This window comes from Artibeus jamaicensis, unplaced genomic scaffold, assembly GCF_021234435.1.
Source record: "Artibeus jamaicensis isolate MK-2021 breed Jamaican fruit bat unplaced genomic scaffold, CSHL_Jam_final contig_525, whole genome shotgun sequence".
Classification (NCBI taxonomy): Eukaryota; Metazoa; Chordata; class Mammalia; order Chiroptera; family Phyllostomidae; genus Artibeus; species Artibeus jamaicensis.
Genome location: NW_026521874.1, coordinates 2,236,599 through 2,259,546, shown reverse-complemented (window position 1 = coordinate 2,259,546; position 22,948 = coordinate 2,236,599). Strand labels below are relative to the sequence as shown.

General features: G+C 64.0%; 1 protein-coding gene across 22 annotated transcripts in view; it reads right to left on the bottom strand.

Moving 5' to 3' along the window:
- NCOR2 (nuclear receptor corepressor 2) overlaps nucleotides 1–22,948 on the bottom strand; it is a 155,532-nt gene that overhangs the window by 80,281 nt on the left and 52,303 nt on the right. For all 22 annotated transcript variants that reach the window (XM_053669670.1, XM_053669669.1, XM_053669679.1 and 19 more), the window contains 4 exons: nucleotides 21,509–21,688; nucleotides 17,860–17,973; nucleotides 11,389–11,445; nucleotides 6,687–6,739 (listed from right to left, as the gene is read on the bottom strand). In XM_053669670.1, coding sequence (XP_053525645.1) covers nucleotides 6,687–6,739; nucleotides 11,389–11,445; nucleotides 17,860–17,973; nucleotides 21,509–21,688 — 404 coding nt within the window. The remainder of the gene's footprint in view (nucleotides 1–6,686; nucleotides 6,740–11,388; nucleotides 11,446–17,859; nucleotides 17,974–21,508; nucleotides 21,689–22,948) is intronic.

Genomic DNA, 22,948 nt, shown 5'->3' with positions numbered 1-22,948 from the left:
GAGGGACAGAGGGAGAAAGGACACCCAGAGATAAGAGACCCAATGCAGAAGGGACAGCAAGACTCCTCAGCTGCCCAGGGACCTGAGACCCCCTCTCTTGCAGCCCCTCCCCCGAGTCTCCAAACGGAGCAGGGGGTTGCTGCCCCCACCCCTGGCCTGCAGGTCACAGGTCGGGCTTGGGAGCACTGAGCCCCAAGACTGCTCGCCCTGAGCGGGTGAGCAGGGCCCCCCAACTTCCTCACTCTCCAGCCATGTCCCACCCCACAGAAAGTTCACAACCCCCTGACAGGGAGCTGTCCCCATCGGCCTCCAGGGGCCACCGTGCCCACAGGCCACCCAGGGCCCCAAACCTGGGCACGGCTGGCGGGGTAGACACCCCAAGCCCTGATGGATGAGGGGAGCTCCAACACCCATCGTGCAGAGGCTGAAGGGCCCGGCATCACCCAACCCAGAGAATCACAGCACGTGGCCACCAAGGCCTCAGGAGGCCCGCCGCCGGGCTCCCGCCCCAGGCCACAGGAGCATCCCTGGGCCTGCCGCACCCACCCTGACCCCCAGGGGGACCCCAGCGTCCTCACCCCTGGGCTTCACATCCCAATGCTAACGGGAAGGGTCCTAACGAGGAGGGAAAGACCGCAGGGCAGCGTGGGCACGGGCCCTCTGCAGCCTCCCTGCACCCCAGCCAGGCCCCGAGACCCATTCTCTCCAGCCCCCCCACAAGAAGATGCCACGCCCACTCGTGGCTTCCAGGCTCATCCCAGCCTTGAATCGGTGGGGCAGCCCCATCTCAGGCAGCCTCCGGGCCCAGCCGGGGCGGGCACTGGGGTGGCGGCCCTCGGGCCACCACAGGCGTCTCTGAGCAGACCTCAGAGGCCGTGTCCCTGCCTCAGTTTCCTTGCCCAAAATACGGGACCAACAGCCTCACGCACTCCTGCCCTGGGCCATTCAGCAAACGCTCACTGAGCACCTACTGTGTACCAGGCCCTGCTCTGGGCGTGGGAGACACAGCAAGACATTCCAAGTCCCCAGCCCTTGTGCAGGTGACCGCGCCTAGAGGACCACCCCGACAAGAAGCGAGAAAAGCAGGACCGTCCTGGACCCGGGAAATTCACCGGGATGGCGGGCAGTGATGGGTCTGAGTGGGGGCAGTCACTCCGCAGTCAGCAGTGCCACCAAGTCTCTCCGAGGTGGCCACATCCGGCTCAGCGGCAGGGCCCAGCCGGGGGACGGTCCGCAGGGAAGGGTGCCCCGGGTGGAGGGATCTGCCAAGTCAAAGGCCCCGGGGTGGGGAGGGAACGTGGATGCAGAGTGTTGGCAGGCACAAAAAGGCGGAGGGCAAGGGGACGCACCGGGCTGGCAGGGCCATGTGGCTGTGGCCACGGCAAAGGGTTTGGACTTGGGACGGACAGCTGAGCAGGGGAGAAGCCACGGGCCGGGGAGCAGGGTCTCCACCAGAGGGGCCCTTTCCTGTGGCTGCTCCCAGAGTGGGTGGGAAACACACGGGAGCAGCTTGGAGCAAGTAGTGCTGGAGAGAAAAGGAACAAGATCGGAAGGACACGGGACCCACCGGGCGAGTTCTCGCCGCCGAAGCTGGAACGCTCCGGCGGCAGCAGGAACGACACCGGATCAGAACTCGGGCGTGACAGGACTGCCCTCCCGTCCGCACCGACACAGACACGTGGCTGGCTGAGCAAACAAGTGCAGGAGAAGGAACGAGGGCTCCTCGCAGGATTCTAATTCACCCACGGAGGAGGAGAAGGAAGGCAGAATCACCACCAGACCTCAGTGACAACTCAACTCTGAGCAGGAACCGGACGTGAGCCGCCTGGCAGCGCCTCCCCGACACCCCCAGTCACTGTGGCGTCACCACGTCCTCTGACACCCCCCCTCCAGGAGCCGGGCTCCCCACCTCCCGGTGACAGGAGGTGGGACACAGGGACTTGCTTCCAAAGTGCAGAGGACAGACGTGGACGGAGGGGAGACAGGGAGCGAGGTGGACACCACTGCTCTGTGGGTGTCAGGGACCCGGCCAGGGTGTGACAGGAAGGACTCTCCCCCAAACCCACAATCCGGGGAGCTCCCGGAAACTTCAGACAGGCCCAGGCCGGGGACGTTCCACCAAATCCCTGACTGGTGCTCTCCCACAGGACGACCAGGGGAAGGCGGAGGGACAGGTGTGAACTGGGGACTGAGGAGACCTGGGGACAGAGTGAGTCTTGGGGCCTGGACCCCGGTCTTGGACCCACGAATGGGTCCTTGGTCCCAGGAACACTGGGAAAATCCGGAGACGGTCCGGTTTCGCAGGCAGCACAGGGCCCCGGTGGCCGTGCTGGGTTTGAGACGAGGGCCTGGCGTCTGAGATGCCCGGGCCAGGGTGAAGGAGACAGGGGTTCTCTGCACTGTGTCTGCAACTGTTCTCGGAGTTGAACTGTTTTTAAATGGTTTCGTCAAAAGGAAAAAGGAGGCACACAATCTACCTGGAAGTGCCACGGTGAGGCTCGAACATCATTTCCTCCAGAGCCCAAGGCGGGGCTCAGTGTGAGCGATGGGTTGAAATGTGCCCCCTCCCCAAACAGAGGCTGGAGCCGGGCTCTGGACCTCAGAACGAGACCTCACTTGGAAAGCGGGTCTTAGTGCAGTAAGTAGTCAGGCCGGAGTGAGGTCTTCCCGGGGGCCCTAACCCCACCTGTCTGGTGTCCTTGTGAGAAGGGGAGCTGTGGGTGTGGAGACACACCCACGGGACGGGCGGGGGGCGGGGAACGACGTGAGAACACAGCGAGAAGCCGTGCGGAGGTGCAGAACAGACGTGTCCACAAGCCTGCTGGTGCCGAGGACGCCGGGCGAACTCTGGGAACCGGAAGAAGCCGCCCCGAGAGCCTCCCCCGTCCCAGGTGGCACCCCGATTTCCGACATCTGGCTCCAGCACCGAGAGAACACAGCGCTGCTGTGTGCATCTGCCCCGCAGCCCCCGGCCACTGACCCCCCGTGCAATGGTCTTTAACGCCCAGCGGAGCCAGGCCTGCGAGCGGAAAGGGGCGTTGAGGACCAAGCCCCGTGTGTACAGAGGGCGTGGTGCCGTGGCCTGCGTCTCCCAGGCTGGTCATCTCCTACCATGGCGAGCACCGTGCCTGGCACCTGGAAGCATCTGCCTGCTGTTGCCCAAGGGGACAAGCGTCCACAGGTGACAAATGGGCACAGTCCACCCGCCGGGGCCAGAGCGCTGTGTGTGGACTGCAGTCCTTTTCATCCCCACTCCCTGGCAGCACGAAAACCCAGCTGCGGCTGCATAAAATGCTCAACTTAAAGCCTCCCTGGAAACACCAGCCGGCCTGGCCACACTCCCTCCTGGCCACTGGCTGGGAACTGAGGCCTGAGGCCCCTTGAAAGGGGCGAAGAGCCTGCCGTGCGTTTGTCAGGGCCCCTAGCACCCCCGCCGCCCGCCCCCAGCCCTCTGCTCCGCTATTCTTCCCACAGCGAGGCCAGCACGTGGGGCAGAACGCGGAGACGGGCTCGGGCTGTCCCCTCCTTCAACGTCCACCCGGCAAACACTTCTGGAGTGTTTACTTGGAACCAAGAAGTGTTTCGATGTCGGAGACGCAAACAGCTAACTGCACACAGACCTTCCCTACCGGGGTTTGTCCGGCAGAGCTACGGGACAGCCTCTCGGAGGCTCCGGACGGCAGCCGCCCCAGCAGCAGGGGAGCTGCCCGGTGGCGGCGCCGACGGGTGAGAGGCACGGCTGCAGGCCTTTGTAAGACAGCCCAGCCTTCGGGGCGCTCTGGGCCTCCACCTCTGACCTGGAGTTGGGAGGAGAGACATGACCCAGGCGGGAGCAGTGAGAAAACAGACACCCTGAGGATGTCCGAGGAGACGCTGGCCAGGCCCCGGGTGGGACCAGCCCTGGGACCTGTGTGGTTCTGGAAAAGCAAAGCTTGGAGCAATCAGGGGAGGCTTCCTGGAGGCAGGAAGGTTTGTGCTGAGGCTCAGGGTAGAAAGGACTGACAGTGACTTTGGAGGGGGAGAGGCGGGGCGTCCAGGGCTGCTGGGGAAGGGTCGGATGGAGGCCCCAGGGCAGGGCCCTGACGCCTGGGGAGGGGCCCGCTAGACGGGGGTGGGGGGAAGACTGGTGGTCCACAGCACTTTCCCCACATGAAACAGATGCTCCAAGGCGAGCAACTCTCTCACAGGCAAAGTGCAGGGACTTGCCAAGGTTCAGGGCCAAAGGGGGCAGCGCCTGGCCTGGAGACCCAGAGGGGAAATGGGCGGATGCGTGGATGGCTCTGGTCGAGGAGCTCGGCTGTGTGACCCTGGGGAAGGTACCGGACATCTCTGAACCCCCAGAGCAAGACCACACGACCTCTCAACAATAACCTGGGCCCCGCACCACCTTCCCACCTGTGCAGCCCCTGGGCTGGTGGCCCCAGGCAGCCCGGCCCCCACACAAGGCAGAAGGGAGAAGAAATCGGGACCGGAGGGGCCTGGGCTCGGTCACCAGGCCAGGGCGTGGCTGGTACAGCCACAGCGAGCCCACAAGAGCAGTGGGTGTCCCTGAGCACCACCCACTGGGTCACACGTGGTTTTCACGACACCAGCATGCTCTGCAGAGACCCCTCTGGGCCGGCCCTGTAGAGGGAGCACCTCCCTCAACACAGCATCCACTTCTGCTGCTCGGGGCTGCCCCAGCCCGTCCCCCTGCTCCCCCAGACCTGGAGAGGTCTGAGGAGCCAGCCGCTCCTGAGGCCTGGGGCAAAGAGTCCCCACCGTGGGGCGCAGGTGGCCACCCCCTCCCCCGCTCGGAGGGAGAACAGCAGAGGTGGTCCAGGTGCCTTGAAAACATCCGAAATTGCCAGTGCCGCGAGAAGTCAAGCGTGAAATTAACTTCAGCCCTGCGGCCCCGGCAGGCAGACACCGAGGAATTAAAGGGACGGGGCAGATCCTTGGGGACGGGGTCACCTCCCAGCTGGTAGCAATTACAGCAGCAGGCGGGAGGGGCCCGGGCTGGGGGGGACGGGGGACGCAAGGGCGAGCCCTGTACTGCCACAGCCTGATCCTCTTACTGTTCCGACTGCTGCCACTTTGGCAGCGTGTTTATGACCGGTCTGCACCCCCGGACATCAGACTGCGCCCCTGGCCACCTCCTCAGGCCCAGGACCAGGTAGCACACAGCAGGCGCTCAGCAGGCCTGTGTGGGGAGGGTGAGCGGCTGGGAGCAGGCCCAGGGTCTGCAGACCGAGAAAGAAGATAGGAAGCACAGAATGCTGAGTGGCCGAGCCCGAAGCAGCCGGGAGATGGGCGCTGTGCCCTCCCCGCCGCACAGGTGGGGACCCGAGGAGCTGAGAGAGAGTGAGAGGCCCTAAACCTGCCCCTGCACCGAGCGTCTGTCTCGGGAAGTGGCTTCACCGTCCACGCCCACAGCTGCCTAGACCCCGGACCTTGGTGTCCATGGGACCACCCTGTCCTGACCCTCCACACAGTCCCACACAGTTCCCACAGGGTCAGGCTGCACCAGCATCCTCACCACTGCCACTTGTCTAGTGGCCGCAGTGACCTTGGCTGAGGTCTCACCGCCCCCAGGCCTTTCTCCCTGCAGCCACCACCAGGAGCTTTCAAGTACAAAAATACAGCCTCGCCACTTCCCAGAATAAACCCCACAAGGAGTCCAGCCTCAACACACAGGTGGACAGCATCAGGAGGTTTGCATGCCTCCAGGAGTGGGGAGCTCACTACTGCACATACATGCTGCAATTCTACCCCAGGGGCGCTCAGATAAGCAGACAGGTTAGACTGCCCCCTGGACCCGCTAAGCACTGCCCTCCAACCTCACATGAAATAGCATGCACCCTCTCCCAACGCAGAGCCTTGAACAGCTCAAAGACTATGACCCCAAGTGCACCTCCAACCTAACCCCCAGAATGCTCCCAGCCCATGTCCCCGAGAGGCAAGGGCTGCACCCTTGTAACCTTCTGGGTTCCAGGGCAACATGAAGGAAAACCCCTTCCTCAGCCGACGGTGCTGGGCTCCCCCTTGTGCACCTGCAGAGGAGCCACCCCCTTGCACAGCCAGAGCCACCTTGCCTCGTGCCCGGCTGGAAGACACGAAGCCACCAGCCTGGTCCAGTCCCGGCAGCCCCACTACGCCAGCCCAGCCCAAGTGCACGTGGCACCTAGCTGATGTATCTCCGCCCGTAGCGTCCACGGAAGGCACCCACTGAAGGGGAGGCCCCGGCACGGGGACTTCAGCCGCCTCCAAGGCCTCCAGGCCTGGCGAGTGCTCCGTGCTGCTCTGCACCGGCGGCTGTGCCACAACCCGCAGAACGCTCCCAGACAGGCTGAGGTCAGAGCCCAACCCGCAGGCCCTCGCTCTCCCTGGGGCCACCCCGTTGCCCTGAGCCCGTGGCGCTCCGCACACCCAGGGTGAGGACTCCCGAACCCCCTCCTCGTCTCTCGGGGCTGTGTGTGTGCAGCGTCCTCGCCCGCCCTCCCCACCTGAGGCCTGTTTCCAGAAGCTTCACAGGGCCACTCCCTGCCCCCCCCCCAGCCCAGGCCAGCTCTGACCTCAGCTGGGTGCTGCCTGGCCCAGAACTGGTCCACACTGCCGCCCTGTGCCCCCTCCCGCGCCCGGGCTTCCGAGACCCGAGGGCCCGCCCCCGGCCCCAGAGCATCTGCATGCCGCCTGCTCGTACTCACATTTTGATGTTCTCATGGTACTGCCTGGTGTCGGAGGGCTGGTTGTACAATGGCTGCAGGGGGAGAGAGAGGGCGCCTGTGAAGGCCGGGCTGGGCCACTGCAGCCCCAGCAGCCGCCGCACCCGAGGCCCCGGCACCGGGGAGCAGCCTGTCCTCTGGTGTGGGAGGCAACCCCCAGCAGGCACAAAATGGAACATGGGGCCCCAGCCCAGGGCCCCAGCCGGGAATAGGATGTCACCCTCTGGGCACAGCTGGGGGTCCATGACTCTGTCAAGGCCACCGTGGCTCCTCTACAGGGCACGGGGCAGGGCTAGCCTGAGCGCCAGGGGCAGGCACAGCCGTCCCAGGAGAGCTGAGGCCAGCAGTGGTCTCAAACAGGAAAAACTGCCCAACTGCTCAGCGAGCAAGGCCACTGTGAGTGGCCACGGCGCCCCTGTGAGCCACAGAAGACAGGCCAGGTGTTGGAGAGGGCGCGGGGAGACGAGAAGGCTGGCGCACGGCTCCTGCAGACACGTTCGGGTAACAAGCCTCAGAGAGCAGCGAGGAGGTCTGTGTTAAAGAATGAAGGGGTGCCCACCCACAGCCCTCCTGCGGAAGCCCCAGGGACACTGGAGCCCCGCATCCTGCCGGGAGAGGAACATCAGAACGCCCAGACAGCAGCGCTCCCCACAGGGACACGCTAGCCAGCGAAGCACCCACCATCAGAAGGTTGAATGAGACCAGGATGCCGTGCCAGGAGTACTATACAGCACTGAAAATGGATACGCAGGGACTTGGGCCGCAGCCTGGTCTTAGCATTAACACTCCCTGGCTGTGTATCTCTGGGGCAGCCACTTCAGCCATCTGTGCCCCTGGTTTTCACCTTTAAACAGGGTTGCACTCCCAGGGTTTGTTGTGCAGTTGGAATGAGGCAGGGCCTGCCAGCTCACCACCCAGCACTGCGCGGAAACGCCCAAGGCTCTGCGCGTGACTGCTGCTCTCAGGAGCGGCACCCGCTTTCCCTGCCTCCCTGGGCCTAAGGGACAAACTTCATGAAAGAAGAGGCTGGGACATGCATGTTGGCATTGCTGCTTCCTCGCTGGGTAGCCTGCCTGTCAAGGGGACAGCCCGGCCCACGGAGGCGGACTGGGCCCCGCGGGCGCAGGCCGAGCTGGAGCCGTCCACCGACCGCCCAGCCTGGAGCTCAGAAACGCTGGGCTGACGTCCACCCTCGTGGCAGACGGCCACCGGTGCTTGCCTCGAGCCACTCCGTTTTATTACGTAGCAATGGCAGCAGCTGATGGACGCAAGTCTCATCCCCACGTTACACACGGGGAACTGGGCCCCTGAATGGGAGACGCATTTGCTTGCGGCTGATAGACCCGCCGGCCCAAGAAGCCTGCCTTGCCCCCTGCCCTTCCCCATCTCTCACTGGGGCCCGCACGTGCAGCAAGGACCTCGGGGGCGGTCACGGGCACAGAGTGTGAGGGGTCAAGAAGGGCAGATGGAAGGGGACCCGGAGTCCTGGAGCCTCAGGCAGGACCCGGGGTGAGGGGAGAGGGCACACCGGCTCTGTGGTAGAATTTCCCAACCAGGGACAGAGCAGACACACCACCCGACGCCCACAAACCTCCTACAGACACCAGCTGGGGGCCACGGCCTACAGGCTGCAGGGCCCCAGGCCCCACCTCACCCCCAGGACAGGCTCCAAGGGGGGTCTCCCACAAGCCTCTGCAAACCACCCACAGAGGGGGCCGCCCAAGACCAGGCAGGGACTCATCTGTCCCAGGAGGTAAGTCCCCATATGGTGGCAACGAGGCCACTGTGGCCCTCCCAGCCACAGCAGCTGCTGGGGTGCAGAGTTCCCCTGCCCCCCACTGTCGTACCTCCTGCCCGGGGACCCAGCACCCAGAGGGGATAACCTCGCCCACAGAGCCGAGAGCAAGGGCCTCCCAGCTGGGCCCCAGGTCTCTCTCACCCTCTCCACACCCCCATTTCCTCCTCGAAAAATGGGGGCGCAGCCAAACAATCGGAGGGCAGAGAGAGAGGGCAAGAGGGAGGATGGGCAGGACAGCAGATGGGGGACGGTGAGGCCCTGCACAGAAATGAGAGACACTGCTGTCACTCAGAAAGGAGAGCTGGGTCTCCGGGAGGAGGGGGGCCCGTTCCCGCCCGACTGCAGCCAGGCAGCGGGCGGCCGAGAGAGCCAGCAACCCAGGTGGACGGAGCTGCTAAGAAGTGAAGTGTCAGCGCTGGCCCTCAACCCCGTGGTGACACCATGTTCTTAAAATAACACCTCTGAACAGGAAGGAAACCAGTGACTCAAAGCCGCGGGGGAGAGACGGGAGCTGACCGCCCACAGCCTCCCTGCACGGCCCCGCCTCCAGGCCAGGCCGGGTCCTGGGGAGCCAAATGGAGGGGCCGTGCCCCATGGGATTTTGCCTAGGCCCGGACGTCACGTGAGAGGTCACCCCTGATTCCAGGGCCGAGTAGCTGCTCCCTGGGCTAAGCGCCCCTGGCTGCAGTTGGGAGACCCGCAGGAAGCTGGATTCCCGGTCGTGTGGCCCAGGGACCCCACCAAGTGGTCCCCGCAGAGGGTGCCCCTCGGACCTGCCTCGGCCTGGAGAACAGCTTTGACCACCTGGGCCTCCGGGCGACCAGACAGAGGTCAGACCTGTGCGGAATGAGCGGGCCGGGCCCCGTGGGCTCAGCACACCTGCCCTTATCTCCTGCTGTGTGACCCTGGGCAACACACTGCCCCTCTCTGTGCCTCATCTAGAAAAGGGACAGTGACACTTCCACCAGGCCCGACACACGGCAGGCGCCTTGTCCCCGTGGGCTGCCTCTGCAGACAGTGAAGGCTCCCGAGAGGACAGACTTAGACTTCCAGTGCCCCAGTGACTGCACACAAGCCCAGACCGCAGCCCCCCCGGGTTGTCAGCTGCAGGGAGGCTCTGACTCGGGACCCCACGCAGGGGATGACCCAGAGAAGGACCACTCAGATTCTGATCCCAGAAGGTCCCTGCCCACCTCCCGGGGACGCTGGCCCTCCCCCAGGGCAGGTCTCCGGCCCCGGACACAGCAGCCTCCGCCCCCACCCCCCACTCAGGGGGCCCGGGACTAGATGGGAGGGGAAAGAGGATAGGGAGCACCCTCAGGTCTGGGGATGGTTGGGTACCACCTCTAGTCCTGCCATCCCGTTGTTAAGAAAGGGAAACCGAGGCAGGAAGCAGCCCACAGGTGGGGCTGGAAACTGGCCTGCCGTTTGGAAAACAGCCTGGCAACCCCACAGGAGGCCACGCACAGTCTCGGTGACCCGGCCGAGCCGTCCTGGGCACGTGCCCCCATGACAGGAAGACACGCGGCCACACACAGCCAGCTGTGCACGGGCGTCCAATCCACTGAAGGTGGTCTCTCCGTCCAAGGGACTGTGACCCGGTGACAAAAGGAATGGGGGCCCCTGACCCCTGCCAGGGCGCGGGTGACCCTCCATGGTGTGACGCTGAGGGAGAGACGCCGGACGCAGGGGCTGCGAGGCGCGGGGCGCCGCAGAGGCAGGGTCCAGAACAGACACATCCACAGAGATGGAGAGGGCAGCGGCTGGTGGGCAGGGGCACCGGGAGGGGTGGAGACACGAGGAGGCACAGAGGGGACAGTTAGGGACACAGAGTTCCGACTCAGACGGAGAGAGGTCTGCAAGTGACCGTGGAGACGGGCGCGCGTGTCTGTGAATGGGACAAAATCACCGAACTGTGCGCTTTCAATGGGGGAATTGTACGGCCTGGAGCTTACATCTTCAGAAAGCTGCTTTTTTATTAAAAAGGAGAGACTTCGGGAGGCAGCCCGCCCATCTCGGCCCGGCCTGGTTGCGGCAGAGTCCTGGCTGGGGGCGACCCGCTGCCCCTCCCAAGTCTCCCCGGCAGCCAGGGGCTTCCTTCGGGCCGCGGGCCCTGCCTTGCACCCCGGATCATTTCCTGGAATCTCATGAAGACCCTGACTCCCCATTTCACAGACGAGGAGACGAGGCCCCGCATGGGTAAGATTGTACTTGCCCCCAGTGGGCTCGCCCGTGCCCGCTCCAGAGCCGCTGCATGCACCCTGCCTGCTTACGTGGGCCAGCGGCGCACCCACAGGCCACCCCTAGGCTCTGCGCGGACCCCTGGCATCTTCCTGTCTGGGAAACGGCACGGACAGCCTAATGCAACGACTGACTGCCCGAGAGGCACTGTGCTCGGAGCCTTGTAAACAGTCACAGTCGGTCACCATGACACCCCAAAGGGATGTGCGTCGCCACGATGTTCGCTTGACGGGTGAGGAAAGGGAGGCACAGAGAAGTCAAGACATTGGTCCAGGGTCACACAGCCACAGAGGGGCAGACCCAGGAGTTGAACTCAGGTCATGTACCCAAGAGCATGGGCTTTCCGTGCTGAGCTGGACGGAATGGGTTGGGCTCCTCTGTGTCAGTCTCCCCGAAGCCTGGGCGGCGGCCACGGGGTCCAGCAGGAACGCCGGGGCCCCACGGCCACCCCCGGTGGCCTGGCCCACCCACCGGCTATCTGCCAGGCCCTCTTATCACAGGGTGCACTTCCTGCCTCCACAGAGGACAGGGCAGCGCTGAGCAGCACAGGGCTTCCTCCCCCACACCTTCCTGCAGCCCACCCACGTCCCTGGCCATCTCTCCTCCCCCACCAGAGCACCCCCCCCCCACCGTCCCCTGGCTCACCAGCTCCACCTGGGGCCCCAGGCCTTCCAGAATCCGATGTGCAGCCTCAGCCTTCTTCTGCAGGATGACGGAGAAGAGGAGGAATTAAACACACACACACACACACACACACACACACACACACACACACACACACAGAACAGGTTATAAATAGAGGCCTCCGGGAATGGCAGGCAGCTGCCCAGCCCAGCACGCCCATCCACAGCCCGGGCAGTGGGGGAAGCCAGGCCCCTCTGCACACCCTCCTCCGGCTGGAAACCCACTCACACACGCAGCCCCCACCCCCACCCCTGGCAGCATCCCTGGCAAGCTGGCCAAGTTTCGATTCTAACAAACGCACCGAGTTCTCCGGTGATGCCCCCCAGGCCCCCCACCCTGGCCCCGTGGTGCGGGCCCAGCTCCTGGCCAGCCGGCCCACGCTGCCGACCAGGGTCCCTTCCTGCGCCCCGGAGGCTGGCTGGGTGTCTACTGTTACCTCTGAGCTGGTGCTGCCAGCGCGGGGCGGGGGGACGGGGTGGGGGCGGGGGCGGGATGGAGACACTCGGAGATCGCAGATACCCTTTCTGGGATTCTTGTGTTTCACGGTCATGTGACCGTGCCCGAGCCGCCCTGGGGCCTCCCTGCCCCCTCCTCTCCTACAACCCAGGACTTATTAGGAAAACAGGGACATGTGGCAGAAAGGCCTCAGTGGCCGCAAGTTCAACGGGCTGGACCTCGGGGCCTGGCCGTGAAGGCGGACATTGTGCCTTTGCCCGGCCCCGCCGACCCCCTCCTGGGACCACCAGGGACGCTCGGGGAGGCTCGGGGGCGGCCAGGCCAGCTGGGGGAAGGGGCGGACAGGGGCTTCTCGGGGCCTGGGCCTCGGGGTGCGATGGAAAGCGGGGAGCCCACGGCGTGCACGTGGGGGACCTCAGCCCCTCCCGTGACCCAGGAAAGACTGGGCTCCTGACTCAGCCAAACACTCGGGGTCTGGCCTGGGCAGGGGGCGCCAGGTGAAGCAAGTCACCACCATCCGACCGAACCGTCCCCCAGTGAGCCCCAAATCCAGGCCCACTCAAAGAGGGTGACACGGAACCGGGGGCATGTGGCTGACAACAGAGTTTGGGGCACAGGCCCCCCCACACCCCTCTGCAGCCCCCAGCCATATGTCAGTATATGGGTGGGCTCAAGCTGGCACCTAGAACTCACTCCTCCTGGAGCCCTGGGCCCTGCCCACCCAGGACCAGTGCCATGCTCTCCACCCCCGCGTGCCGAGCCGACACCCCAAGGCCAACAGGCCTGAGTGAGGCCGGGGCCGCAAATCCAGGGGTGGATTGGGACGGCAGTGACCACCATCTTACTGAGCTCCGCTATGAGTCAAGCGGGGAGCACACCATGTGCGACCCTAATGCCGAAATCCTGGGGTGAGGAAGAAATCCTTCTGGTGTCCAGGTCCCAGGAAGGGAAGAAGACAGAGGGAAGGGGCAACCCCTGGGCAGGGGCGCAGAGAACACCCTGATGGTCACCACAGACGCCCCCCTGCCCTGGCCACAAGAAAAGGGCCAGCTGTGGGTGCGGACGATGGGAGAACTCCGAGCCAGGCCGAGGGGAGGCCCAGGACAGGGTGGAGAGGGGGCAGGGCAGCGGCACAAACCCTCCCTGAGCTCCTGGTCTGTGTTAAGCTTGAGGGCAGGACAGCGTGAGACCCAGCGCTGCCTGCAGCCAGCCCAGCCTTGCAGGCGGCTGGCCCAGAGCTGGGAGACAGGCCAGTGTGCTCAGGAAATGCAGGGCCGTGTGCTGCTCGGGGGGCAGGCTTCCCACGGCACGCCAGGGCCCCTTTGGACAGGGGACAGGAGGGGCACGAAAGCTGGGTTGGGAGGGATGAACAGAAGGTTGTGTGCATTCCTGAGGCTCTGTGGGGGTCAGCAGCAGCTGGACACGGGGACGATGCCGGACTCAGTGGGTCACTGGAAACTGATGAAGCGTCTGGCAGGGCCCAGGTCTCGGATCTGGGCCCACAGCACATGCTGGGGGCTCCAGAGACCTGTGTCCTGCAAGCGCAGTGAATTCCACCCTCCGACACACCCTCACTGTCTCAGGCACCTGGGGGCGGAGGCCCTGTGGCCCCTCGAGAAGGCAGCAGGGAGGAACCCCCTCCTGACCTGCCGCCGATGAGGTGGGACACCCAGGGACCTCCCCATCACACACCTGCTGTGACGATTCCTTGTCTCCCCGGCAGGCCTCCCCCAAGCCCTGAACCGCCCGGGGAATGTGTGAGAAGCAACTCCGTTTCCAAAAGGCGGCACCCGGATCCTTTCCCAGAAGGACAGCCCTACTGATGCCACACGCCGGGGAGATGGCGCGTGGCGGCCAAGAGGGTCTACGGCCAGCAGCCTAGGTCCACGTCCACTCACGGATCTCGTGGCCCTGAACGTGTCCCTTCACCCCCCAGCCTCCACTTCCTCATCCGTAAAATGGGGCCAATATGAAAATTAAAGTTGCTGACCCTCGTAGGGCTCTGAAATAGGGACCTGGCGCACAGTAGGTGTGATGCGAGACCTGGCTGCTGCTGCTGCTGTGAACAGCAGTGATGAGGCTGCAGCTCACGCCAGGCAGACCCTGCAGGTGCCAAGCCCTGGACCACACCCACGGTGTGGGAGGTTCTGACATCAGCCCCATTTCCACGCAGAAAGCTGAGGCTCGCCCTGGCTGGTGCGGCTCAGTGGGCTGAGCCTCAGGCTGTGAACCAAAGGGTCACTGGTTTGATCCCCAGTCAGGGCACAGGCCCAGGCTGCAGGCCAGATCCCCAGTAGGGGGTGCACAAGAGGCAACCACACACTGATGTTTCTCTTCCTCTCTTTCTCCTTTCCTTCCTCTCTGTCTAAAAATAAATAAATAAAAACTAAAAGGAAAGAAAGCCAAAGCTCTCTGGGACAGCTGGGGGGGCCGGTTACAAACGGCCCCGCAGCCCGGGACCGGCGCCCTCACCTCCCCCCGTCTCCCTGGGCACTCCCTCCCTCTTCCACCACATTCCCGTGCAGAGGTGGGAGGGGGGCAATGCCTAGCCTACCAGATCCCTCCCCAGGAGGGCACCCCCCCAACACCTCGGCCCTTCAGAAGCCAGCCCCTCTGCTCCCACAGGCCTCAGCAAGTCCCCTTGCCGCCTGAGCCTTAGTGTCCCCGTCTGCAAAATGGGCTGGGCACCCAACTCCCAGGCCTTTTGCAAAGATACTCCACAAGGAACAGAGTGACATGTGTGCCGCCACTTTCCTCTGAACGTCCGTCTCCGAAGGAAGGGGAGACAGGCCCTGGACAGAGAGCAGCACAGCCACCCGGGGCGCACAGGTGCCCGCACCAGAACCCCCCTCACCCCCTCAGCTGGTAGCTTCTCGAAGGTCCACTCGAACACACATACACACACCTGTGCACGGTGTGTAAGAGCACAGAGAATCGAGTCCTCTCTACTGAAAATCACCCTTCCACCTTTTCCAGGAGTGCCCACTGTGGCCGACCAGCTCAAGTCCCGCCTCCTCCAGGAAGTCTGCCCGGTTGCCCATGGCCCCGAATTCCTACAGCCTCAGCACCAGGCACGCCGCCCCTTATGTATCCATCCTCCACCAGCGCTGCAGGTGCTTGCTTTCTGCAGACTCAATCAAAGCTGAGCACCCTCCCTGGCCTCCACCCCCGCCCCCACACACTGCCTTTGAAGATCAAACGAGACCCCTGTCCCCCCTCCGGGCCTTCGCCTGCGCTGTGACTCCCACTCGGATGCCCTCCTGGGGCCCACAGCCCACCCACTGCTTCCAAGAGGCCTCTCCCACCCCCGCCGGGCCTGGCGCTCGGCCTCCTGCTCCGCCATCTGCGCACACCTGCCCGGCCCATCCGCACACGCCGCTCCTGGGAGGCAGGAAAAGCCTGGCTCAGCTGGCTCCCCCCTGTGTGCTGGCGCCGCGCTCATGTGCCCCGAATGGATAATGAGCCGGAGTCCAGCATGCGGCAAAGCCGGGCGGCCCTGCCTGGCGGGGAAGCTGCGCGTTCCAGCCAGCGCAGCATTTAGAGACGGGCCCTTCTCGGCTGCCGCGCAGAGGCTCCAGCAGGGAGGAAGGAGGATTAAAATTTAATCCCATTGATCTCCCAAGGGGTGGTGAGTCCTGGCTGCTCCTGCCCAAGGCAGCCGGGAGGGGGGGGGGGCCCTCTGCCCACCCAGCCTCCAGCCCCAGAGGCTCAGCCTGGGCAGACAGATGCCCTCCACCCAACCTCAACCTCCACTGGGAACAGGGGCTGGTCCCCGAAACCGGAGGACTGCTGCAGGCAGGGGGACGTCTCCGCTCCCCTCTGCTCGCCCTTCATATGTCCCAAAAAAAATTGACTGAGCACCTACTACGCGCCAGGCACCGTCCCAGATGCGGGAACCTCGCCGAGGGAACAAAGACCCCTTGCCCTCACAGTGCTTCCGTTCACAACAAACAGAGCAAACACAAAGCATGGATCGTGCTTGGCTTAACAGGGGCAAGGGGGAAAATTAAAGCCAGAAAGAGGAGAAATGGGGGGCGAAGGGTTTGTAGAGTGAACCAGAAGGTCAGAATGGGCCTCGCTGAAGGAGCCAGAGCACGCGCCCCGTGGGGAAGGGAAGGGCCCCACCAGGGCACAGGCCCGGGGCAGCACGCCTTCGGGGTCACGCAAACGCCAAGGCCAGCAGGGCCCGGACAGGGCAGGGATGGGGTGAGGGAATAGAAGGGCAGGAAGGGGGGTTGGGGACAAGGAGGAGCTCAACGGTGTGCCCAGGGGTGGGGATTTGAGGCTGCAATTCTGTCTCCCCCACCAGAAAGAGTGTGGGCGGACTGGAGCCGAGGTCACCGCTGTGTCCCCAGTGCCCAGAAGAGCAGCAGGCATCCCCTACTTGGCTGCTCAACGAACAGACAGACGGATGGACAGAGGGATGGAGGGAGGGAGAGAGGGATGAGCGAACAAACGAACAGATGACGTGGAGGAGGTGCTCAATGCACCTGAACGAGGACACCAATACCACCAGCCTGGGGGCCAGGCACTGTTCTGGAGCAGCGTGGAGTGAACTTTCACCCTGCTCACCACCGTGTGAGGAGGTGCGGTATTACGCTCATCCTGCAGGTGCAGAAAGTGCACCAGAGAGGTTTGGATTAGGTGTGTGAGGGCACACATCCAGGGAGTGGCAGCGATGGCGTCTGAACGCAGACGCCTGGCTCAAGCACATGTGGGGTGAGCAGCCCCACGAGGCCCCGCACACAGCTCCCAGGTCCCAGCAGGCTCGGTCTCATCCTGCACCTATTGCTGCTTCAGGAGGCAGAGGCGTAGCACTAGCTGACCCAGTGGCTTGCTGCCTGGAGGGACAGCCAGAGGCACCGGTCATATATGCCCAGGCTCCAAAACCGTTATCCAGGCCCCAGCACACCAGGGGTGCCCTGGCCACCCGAACTCTGACCAGTGGCCCAGCTGCCCAGGGCATGTCCCATGGCAGAGACCGCTGGGAAGGGTGGGCAGGAGCTCTAGGCATGAGGGGGCCCAGGGAGCCCCCCGTCTGTCACACGTCACTAGGTGCCCTCAGCCAAGGCCAGTCCCTCTCTGGGCCTGTCTCCCTCCTCATCTGTAACACAGGGGGCACTCAACACCCTCGGGCCTCACGCACAGCTGGGAAGAGCCGACTGCAAATCACAGAGGCTGTGGCTTCAGAGATGACGGGAGGGAGCCCACCGCCTCAGAGGTCGCCGGGCGCCCTTCGGGACAGCTCGGGCCCTGGGCATCAGCTCCTGGAGATGCTCTGCCTCGTGGTCCCCCAAACTCCTCCCCAAGACCGAGCCCCCCCGGACCCCCAGCAGCTGCCCTCCAGGAATCCCTGGGAGCCCCCACAGCTTGCCACAGACCCTGCATCTGACCACCTCATAGGGCCCCGTCCAGGGCGAAAAGTCAGGGCCTGGGGCCTGATGCACCATAAGTTCAAGTCCCAGGCCCACCATGTCCTGGCTGTGTGACTTCAAACAAGTCACTGAGCTCCTCTGGGCCTGCATCCCTCTGTGTGTTCAGTAGAAACAATCCCTGCACCTCCCCTCCCAGGGCCACCAGGCAAAAAGCCTGGCCCGTCGCCTGCAAAGGAGGAGCAGCTCGGGTACTGTTTGCTGCTATTGTGAATAATAACAACAGGACCACTGTCTTCTGCGTTACAGGAATGTCTTTTACGTGAGTGCCTCAGTGGCCACCCATCCCCCACGGATCAGCTGGCCCCTGCCGCCCTCCTACGCCTCACGCCCACATCTTCACACTCCGACCACATCCCAGAGGCCGGCCACAATCAGCGCCGGGGCCAGGTCTGAGCAGAACAAGATGGGTCCCCGCCGGCCAGCCCTCCTCCCCGCACGGCTCACCAGCCCGGCTCCCTGTGTGTGTGCAGGTGGGAGCGCTGGGGCCCCGGGCAGAGCCTGCCCGGCACGCTGTGGCGGCGGGGCGCGGCGCGGCGCCTACCCGGTTCTCGTCGTAGATGATCTGCACCAGACTGCGGTGCTTCGACTCGATGGGCGGCGGCGACACGGGCTTCTCAGGCTCGGGCGGCTTGGCGGCCTCCTCCTCCAGCTGTTGCTGTGGGAAGGACAGAGCGTGGCGGTGAGCACGCCAGCGGCGGAAGGAGGGGCGGCAGCACCCCCATGGCAGTGGGGCGGCCCCGCGCATGCCGGGCTGGTGGCCGTGCACAGGAAGTCAGGCTGCTAACCATTTCCTCTGAGTCACCCGCGGGGACTCCGAGCCCTGGAGAGGCCCCAGCTCCCCCTGCAGGGAAGGACCCGGTGCAGAACCAGCACCAGCCTCCAGCCCTGCAGGACGGAGCGGCAAGGTGAACATGAGCCAGCAGCGCCTCGGTTTCTTCTTCTGTGAAATGGGGCTATGGGAGGAAAGGATCAGTTAGTGCCCGCAGGGCCCAGGCTGGAGCTCGCTGCAAGCCAGCCGTCACTGCCTGTCACCATCACCAGCATCCTCAGGAGAGGCTGTGCACACTCTGGAGCCAAGCTGTCCAGGTGCGGACCCTAGTCCTGCTACGTCCCTGCTGGGGGGGCTTTCTCTGAGCCTCGCTCTCCTCATCTGCAAAGTGGGGCAATTCGATTCCCTACCCTGGGGTGGGCAGAGCACTCAGCATTTCGTAAGCAGTTTTTCATCATCGTCACCATGACCACCGCCCTCCCTTTGCCCCGTGGTGTCCATACTGGGGCCTGTCCCCAACTCCACAAAGTTCTTCCCAAAAGGGAAAGAAAAGACCAGGCAGCTTCAAACACCGCGTTCGGCTCACGATGCTCGCACAGCCTGCCCATGACCGTGGAGCAAACCACTGTGAATCCAAAGAGACGGCCAAGAGACAGCAACACAGAAAGAGCCAGAAAACCCAGTTCTGGTTCCTGGAGGCCCGAAGGCCTGGCAGGTGGAGCCCTGCTGCTTCAGCCCCGCAGCCCCCCTGGCAGCAGCCTCCAGAAGGGCTGTCTACATTTGACGTGGCCTCAAAATCCCTCCTAAAAAGCGTCAAGCAAACGAAGGGGAAGAAGTACCCAGCCAGAGAGGGTGGGCGGAGGAGGTTCTCGCCCGTCAGTGCAGGACAGATGCCACGGAGACCTGGCCAGGAAAGCAACTGAGATCGCGGCCAGGCCCAAGTGCAAACCTCGGGTCTGTGGCTGCCCAGCCCCGCGGCCTTGGGCAAGTCCCTCTACCTCTCGGACCCTGTGCCGGCCCCAGAGGATGCAGGAGCAACCGTGCTGGCCTCATAAGGCTGTCCCAAGGGTCAAAGGAGACGACCCTTTCACGGAATCACCGCTGGGCAGCTTGATAGAAACTGGCTGCCAGGTGCCAACGAAGCCACAGGGGGTCACCACTCTGCACCCACAGCGAGGTGCCTGGAGGCTTCTCGCAGGGTCAGACCTGGAGGGGCCACCTGGCCCAGCAGCCCGCCCCCGGGGGGACGCGGGGACAGATTTCTAACAGCAGCTGCCCAATCAGGAACCTGAACACAGAGGCCCCTGGGAGCTCTACCCGCAATGGCCACAAGGCAGAAAACCACAGGTGCCTGTCCGTCAGTGAACGATGAACACACGTGGTCCGTCCACACAGTGGAACACACCTCGGCCGTGAAAAGGCACAAAGTGCTGACACCAGTTACAATGTGGACGGACCATGAGAACACGATGCTGCATGACAGACACCAGATACAGAGGCCACACAGGGCAGGACACCACATGTGTGGAATGTCCGGAAGGCGGATCCGTAGAGAGCAGACTAGCGGCTCAGGGGGGAGGGAGATCGGGGCATGGCTGCCGGGGGACCTGGAACCTCCTTTTTGGGGTGACAGGAATGTCCTGGAACGAGACAGAGGCAGTGGTGGGCAATGCCGTGAGGGTGCTCCGCGCCGCTGGCTTGTTCCCACTACCATGAGTGACTTTATGTCCTCTGTATTTCAGTTAAAAAAAAAAATAGCCAACGTGGAATTTAAGAAAAAATCTAACTACCGAGGGCTGGTTGAGTGACCTGGCCTCCGGCCGCAGGCACACGTGTGTGCACGTCACCTGCGGAGACCGCCTCCTCCCAAAGCCAGGCCTGGCGGAAATGAAGGTGAGGCGTGGACAACGCCTGCCTGAGCCCCACCAGGGCGCAGCCCTCTCTCGGGAGGCCTCAGCCACTGTCTCGGAGACCTACGCACCTTCCCCGAGGTCTGGGGCAGCGGGCCAGGCCTCCCTGGCAGGCCCAGCTGCTGGCCGCCCCCAGGTCCTGCCCCTCCATGGCAGCAACAGCCCCGGTGCCCCGCCGCCTCCTGTACATCCTTCGAAACCCACCCACGGGGCCTCCTCTCACCAGCCTCAGGCCACTGCTGCCTGTGGTGGCCAGGGTGGGCCCTCCATCCTACAGGAGTCTACGCTCCTTACCTGGACACGGCCAAGCGTGACCCTGTCCCCAGGCACGACCCCGACATGCCCGCATGGTAACAGTGTCACCCGGACTCTACTAACAGGTTTTCATGAGCACCTACTGTGTTCTGGCACTGCCAGGGGCAGAGCTGTGAGCAGGTGGGGGACAAGGACCCGCCACTAGGTCGTGGGGAGAAGACCACGACAGAGCAGAACGTGGAGTAATGCACACGGCTGTGACATCAGCGAGGCAACAGGCCAGGGGGCGGCAAATGTGTCCTGTGAAGGCCCAGGTAGTAAATAACTTTCGGCTTTGCTGGCTGCAGGGTCTCTGTGGGGACCACTCAGCTCTGACATGGTATTAAAGCTGCCACAGATGCTGTGTCCACAAACCAACGTGGCCGTGTGCCAATAAAACTTTATTTACAAAAAGCAGGCACAACACCCGGCTGGGCTGGGTTTGCGGGGCCCCAGGAGGGAGGAGGGTGGTGTGAGGGCTCCATACAGGGCGAGGAAGGGGGGCTGTCTGTGGGGGGGACAGCTGAGCAGAGACCTGAAAGGCCAGGGAGGTCACATGCAAAGATCTGGCAAAGAGCAGAGTATTAAAATTAACTTTACATCAATATTAAAGACGGACCATAAAATCGATATTATAAATATTTACGTTAACTTCAGTTTCAACAGTCACACTGAGGATTTGCATCCACAGCACACAGCCTGTTCCAGCCTCACAACCTATGAGGGGGCGTCGTGTCTGTGCCCATTTTGCAGACAAGGAAACTAAGGCAGGGCCCAGAGGCCCCACCCAGTCAGATGCCAGAGCCACAGCCAGAGTCCGGCCATGTGTCCCCCACAGGGAGGACAAGGAAGGTGAGGCCAGAAGGGAAGCAGTAGGGGCGGAGCTGGAACCTGACCTCCCGCCCGCCATTCCCGAGACGCCCAGTACGGTGGCCGTGCGGCTCTTCGGGTGTCGATCTCGCTTAACTGAACTCAAACTAAACCAGAAGTGCAGTTTCTCGGCCACACAAAGCCCACTTCCAGTGGCACCACCTCGGATGGTGCGGACCCAGAACACGCCCACGACGGCAGAGGGTTCCATTGGCCGGCAGGGCCCCGGGCGGAACAGCCCCCTTGCCCTTGCTCAGCGCACACTCAGGGCCACGCCGCCAGCTGATGCTGTCATCTCGGCCGTGGCTGCTGGACCGGAAACTCAGAGCCACGCTGCAGCCCCTCACCTGCTTCTTCTTCAGCTTGGAGATCTGCTGCTCCACCATGGTGATCTCGCGGTCCACCCGGTCCATGCTCTGGATCAGCTCCTCCTTGGACAGCCGCGGGGGCGCCAGCTCCAGCTCGGGGTCGGCGTGCGGGGGGCTGGGAGGGGACACGGGCTCCAGCTTGCTCGTCAGGCTGCGGTCCTGTGGTGGGGAGGACACGGGCACAGGGTCGGCGTGGGGCGCCCCAGTGAAGGCCGCCGGGTCTCTGCGGAGGCCGCTCAGCTCCGAGGCCGCGCCAGGAAAGCCGCCGCAGACGGCGTGTCAATAACCGGACGTGGCTGTGTGCCAATAAAACTTTATTTACAGAAGCAGGCACCCTGTGTTTCCAGGCCTGACTTCAAGCCCCAGCACACCGGACATCTGTCCCCACAGCCCCACGTCCAGTCCGGTCCCAAGGCTGCTCAGCAACCCTACCTCCCTGCCTTTGTCCTCACTGGGCCCCAGCCAGGGGTGCTCTTCCCCCCACGTCGCTCACTGGGCAAAGGCCAGAGCCCTCCTACCCTCCTCTCGGAAGGGCTTCCCAACCTCCCTGAGAACCTCGAGGCCTCCCTCGTCCCCCTCGCCCCGCCAGTGTCCGCCCACTCAACCGCAGGACCCTCTGTGCCGCCCCCTGAGGCCTGGGCCCAGCTGACCCTCCGTGAACACCGGTCCAGCCAATCACAGGGCGTTGTGCATGGACGGCAGACACGTGGTTGTGCAGGAAACACGCACCCGGAGAACCCACAAGAACACGAGGCACGCGGGCAGAAGCGGCGGCCCGGGGGCCCAGCGGGGCTGGGGGGCAATTCCACGGCCTCCTCTGGGCTCCCCTCCCGTCTCCGCTTTTCCTCCTGTGAGCACCGCCCTGCGTGTGCTAAAGCTGTTTTAAAAAACGCGTTAAACCGACAAGGGAACCCTTCGCTGGGCTTCTCTTCGACTCCATCCCCCCAAGTGAAGTTCGCTGGCACTCGCCCTCAAGGCCCTGGGTTCAGATCCCCATCCCCTGTGCCACCTCCCAGCTCCGGGACCTCAGGCAGATCCCACACAACCCGGCCTCAGTTTCCTCATCTGCTCTACGGGACAGTTCCCACCTCCAGCCGGTAGTGAGGCTTGAGTGCGCTCACACGCACAGGCCGCTCAGCACAGGGCCTGGCACGCCTGCTGTGAAGGCCTCGGCAGCGCTGGCTGGACGGTCCCACCCCCAAACCCAGGCTCTGGGCCTGGCAGCGCAGGTGGACGGGCCCCGCCCCCCACCCCGTGCGGCCCTCAAGGCCAGGCCGGCAGCTGCTGGCAGGGGAGGCCCCGGGAGGCGCTCCAGGCTGCTGCCTCCCCCACCGCCACGGCAGCTGCACCGGAGCACAGAGAACACATTATTCCCCGAGACAACTGCAGCCCCAGGAGCTGCCAACTCCCCCCACCCCA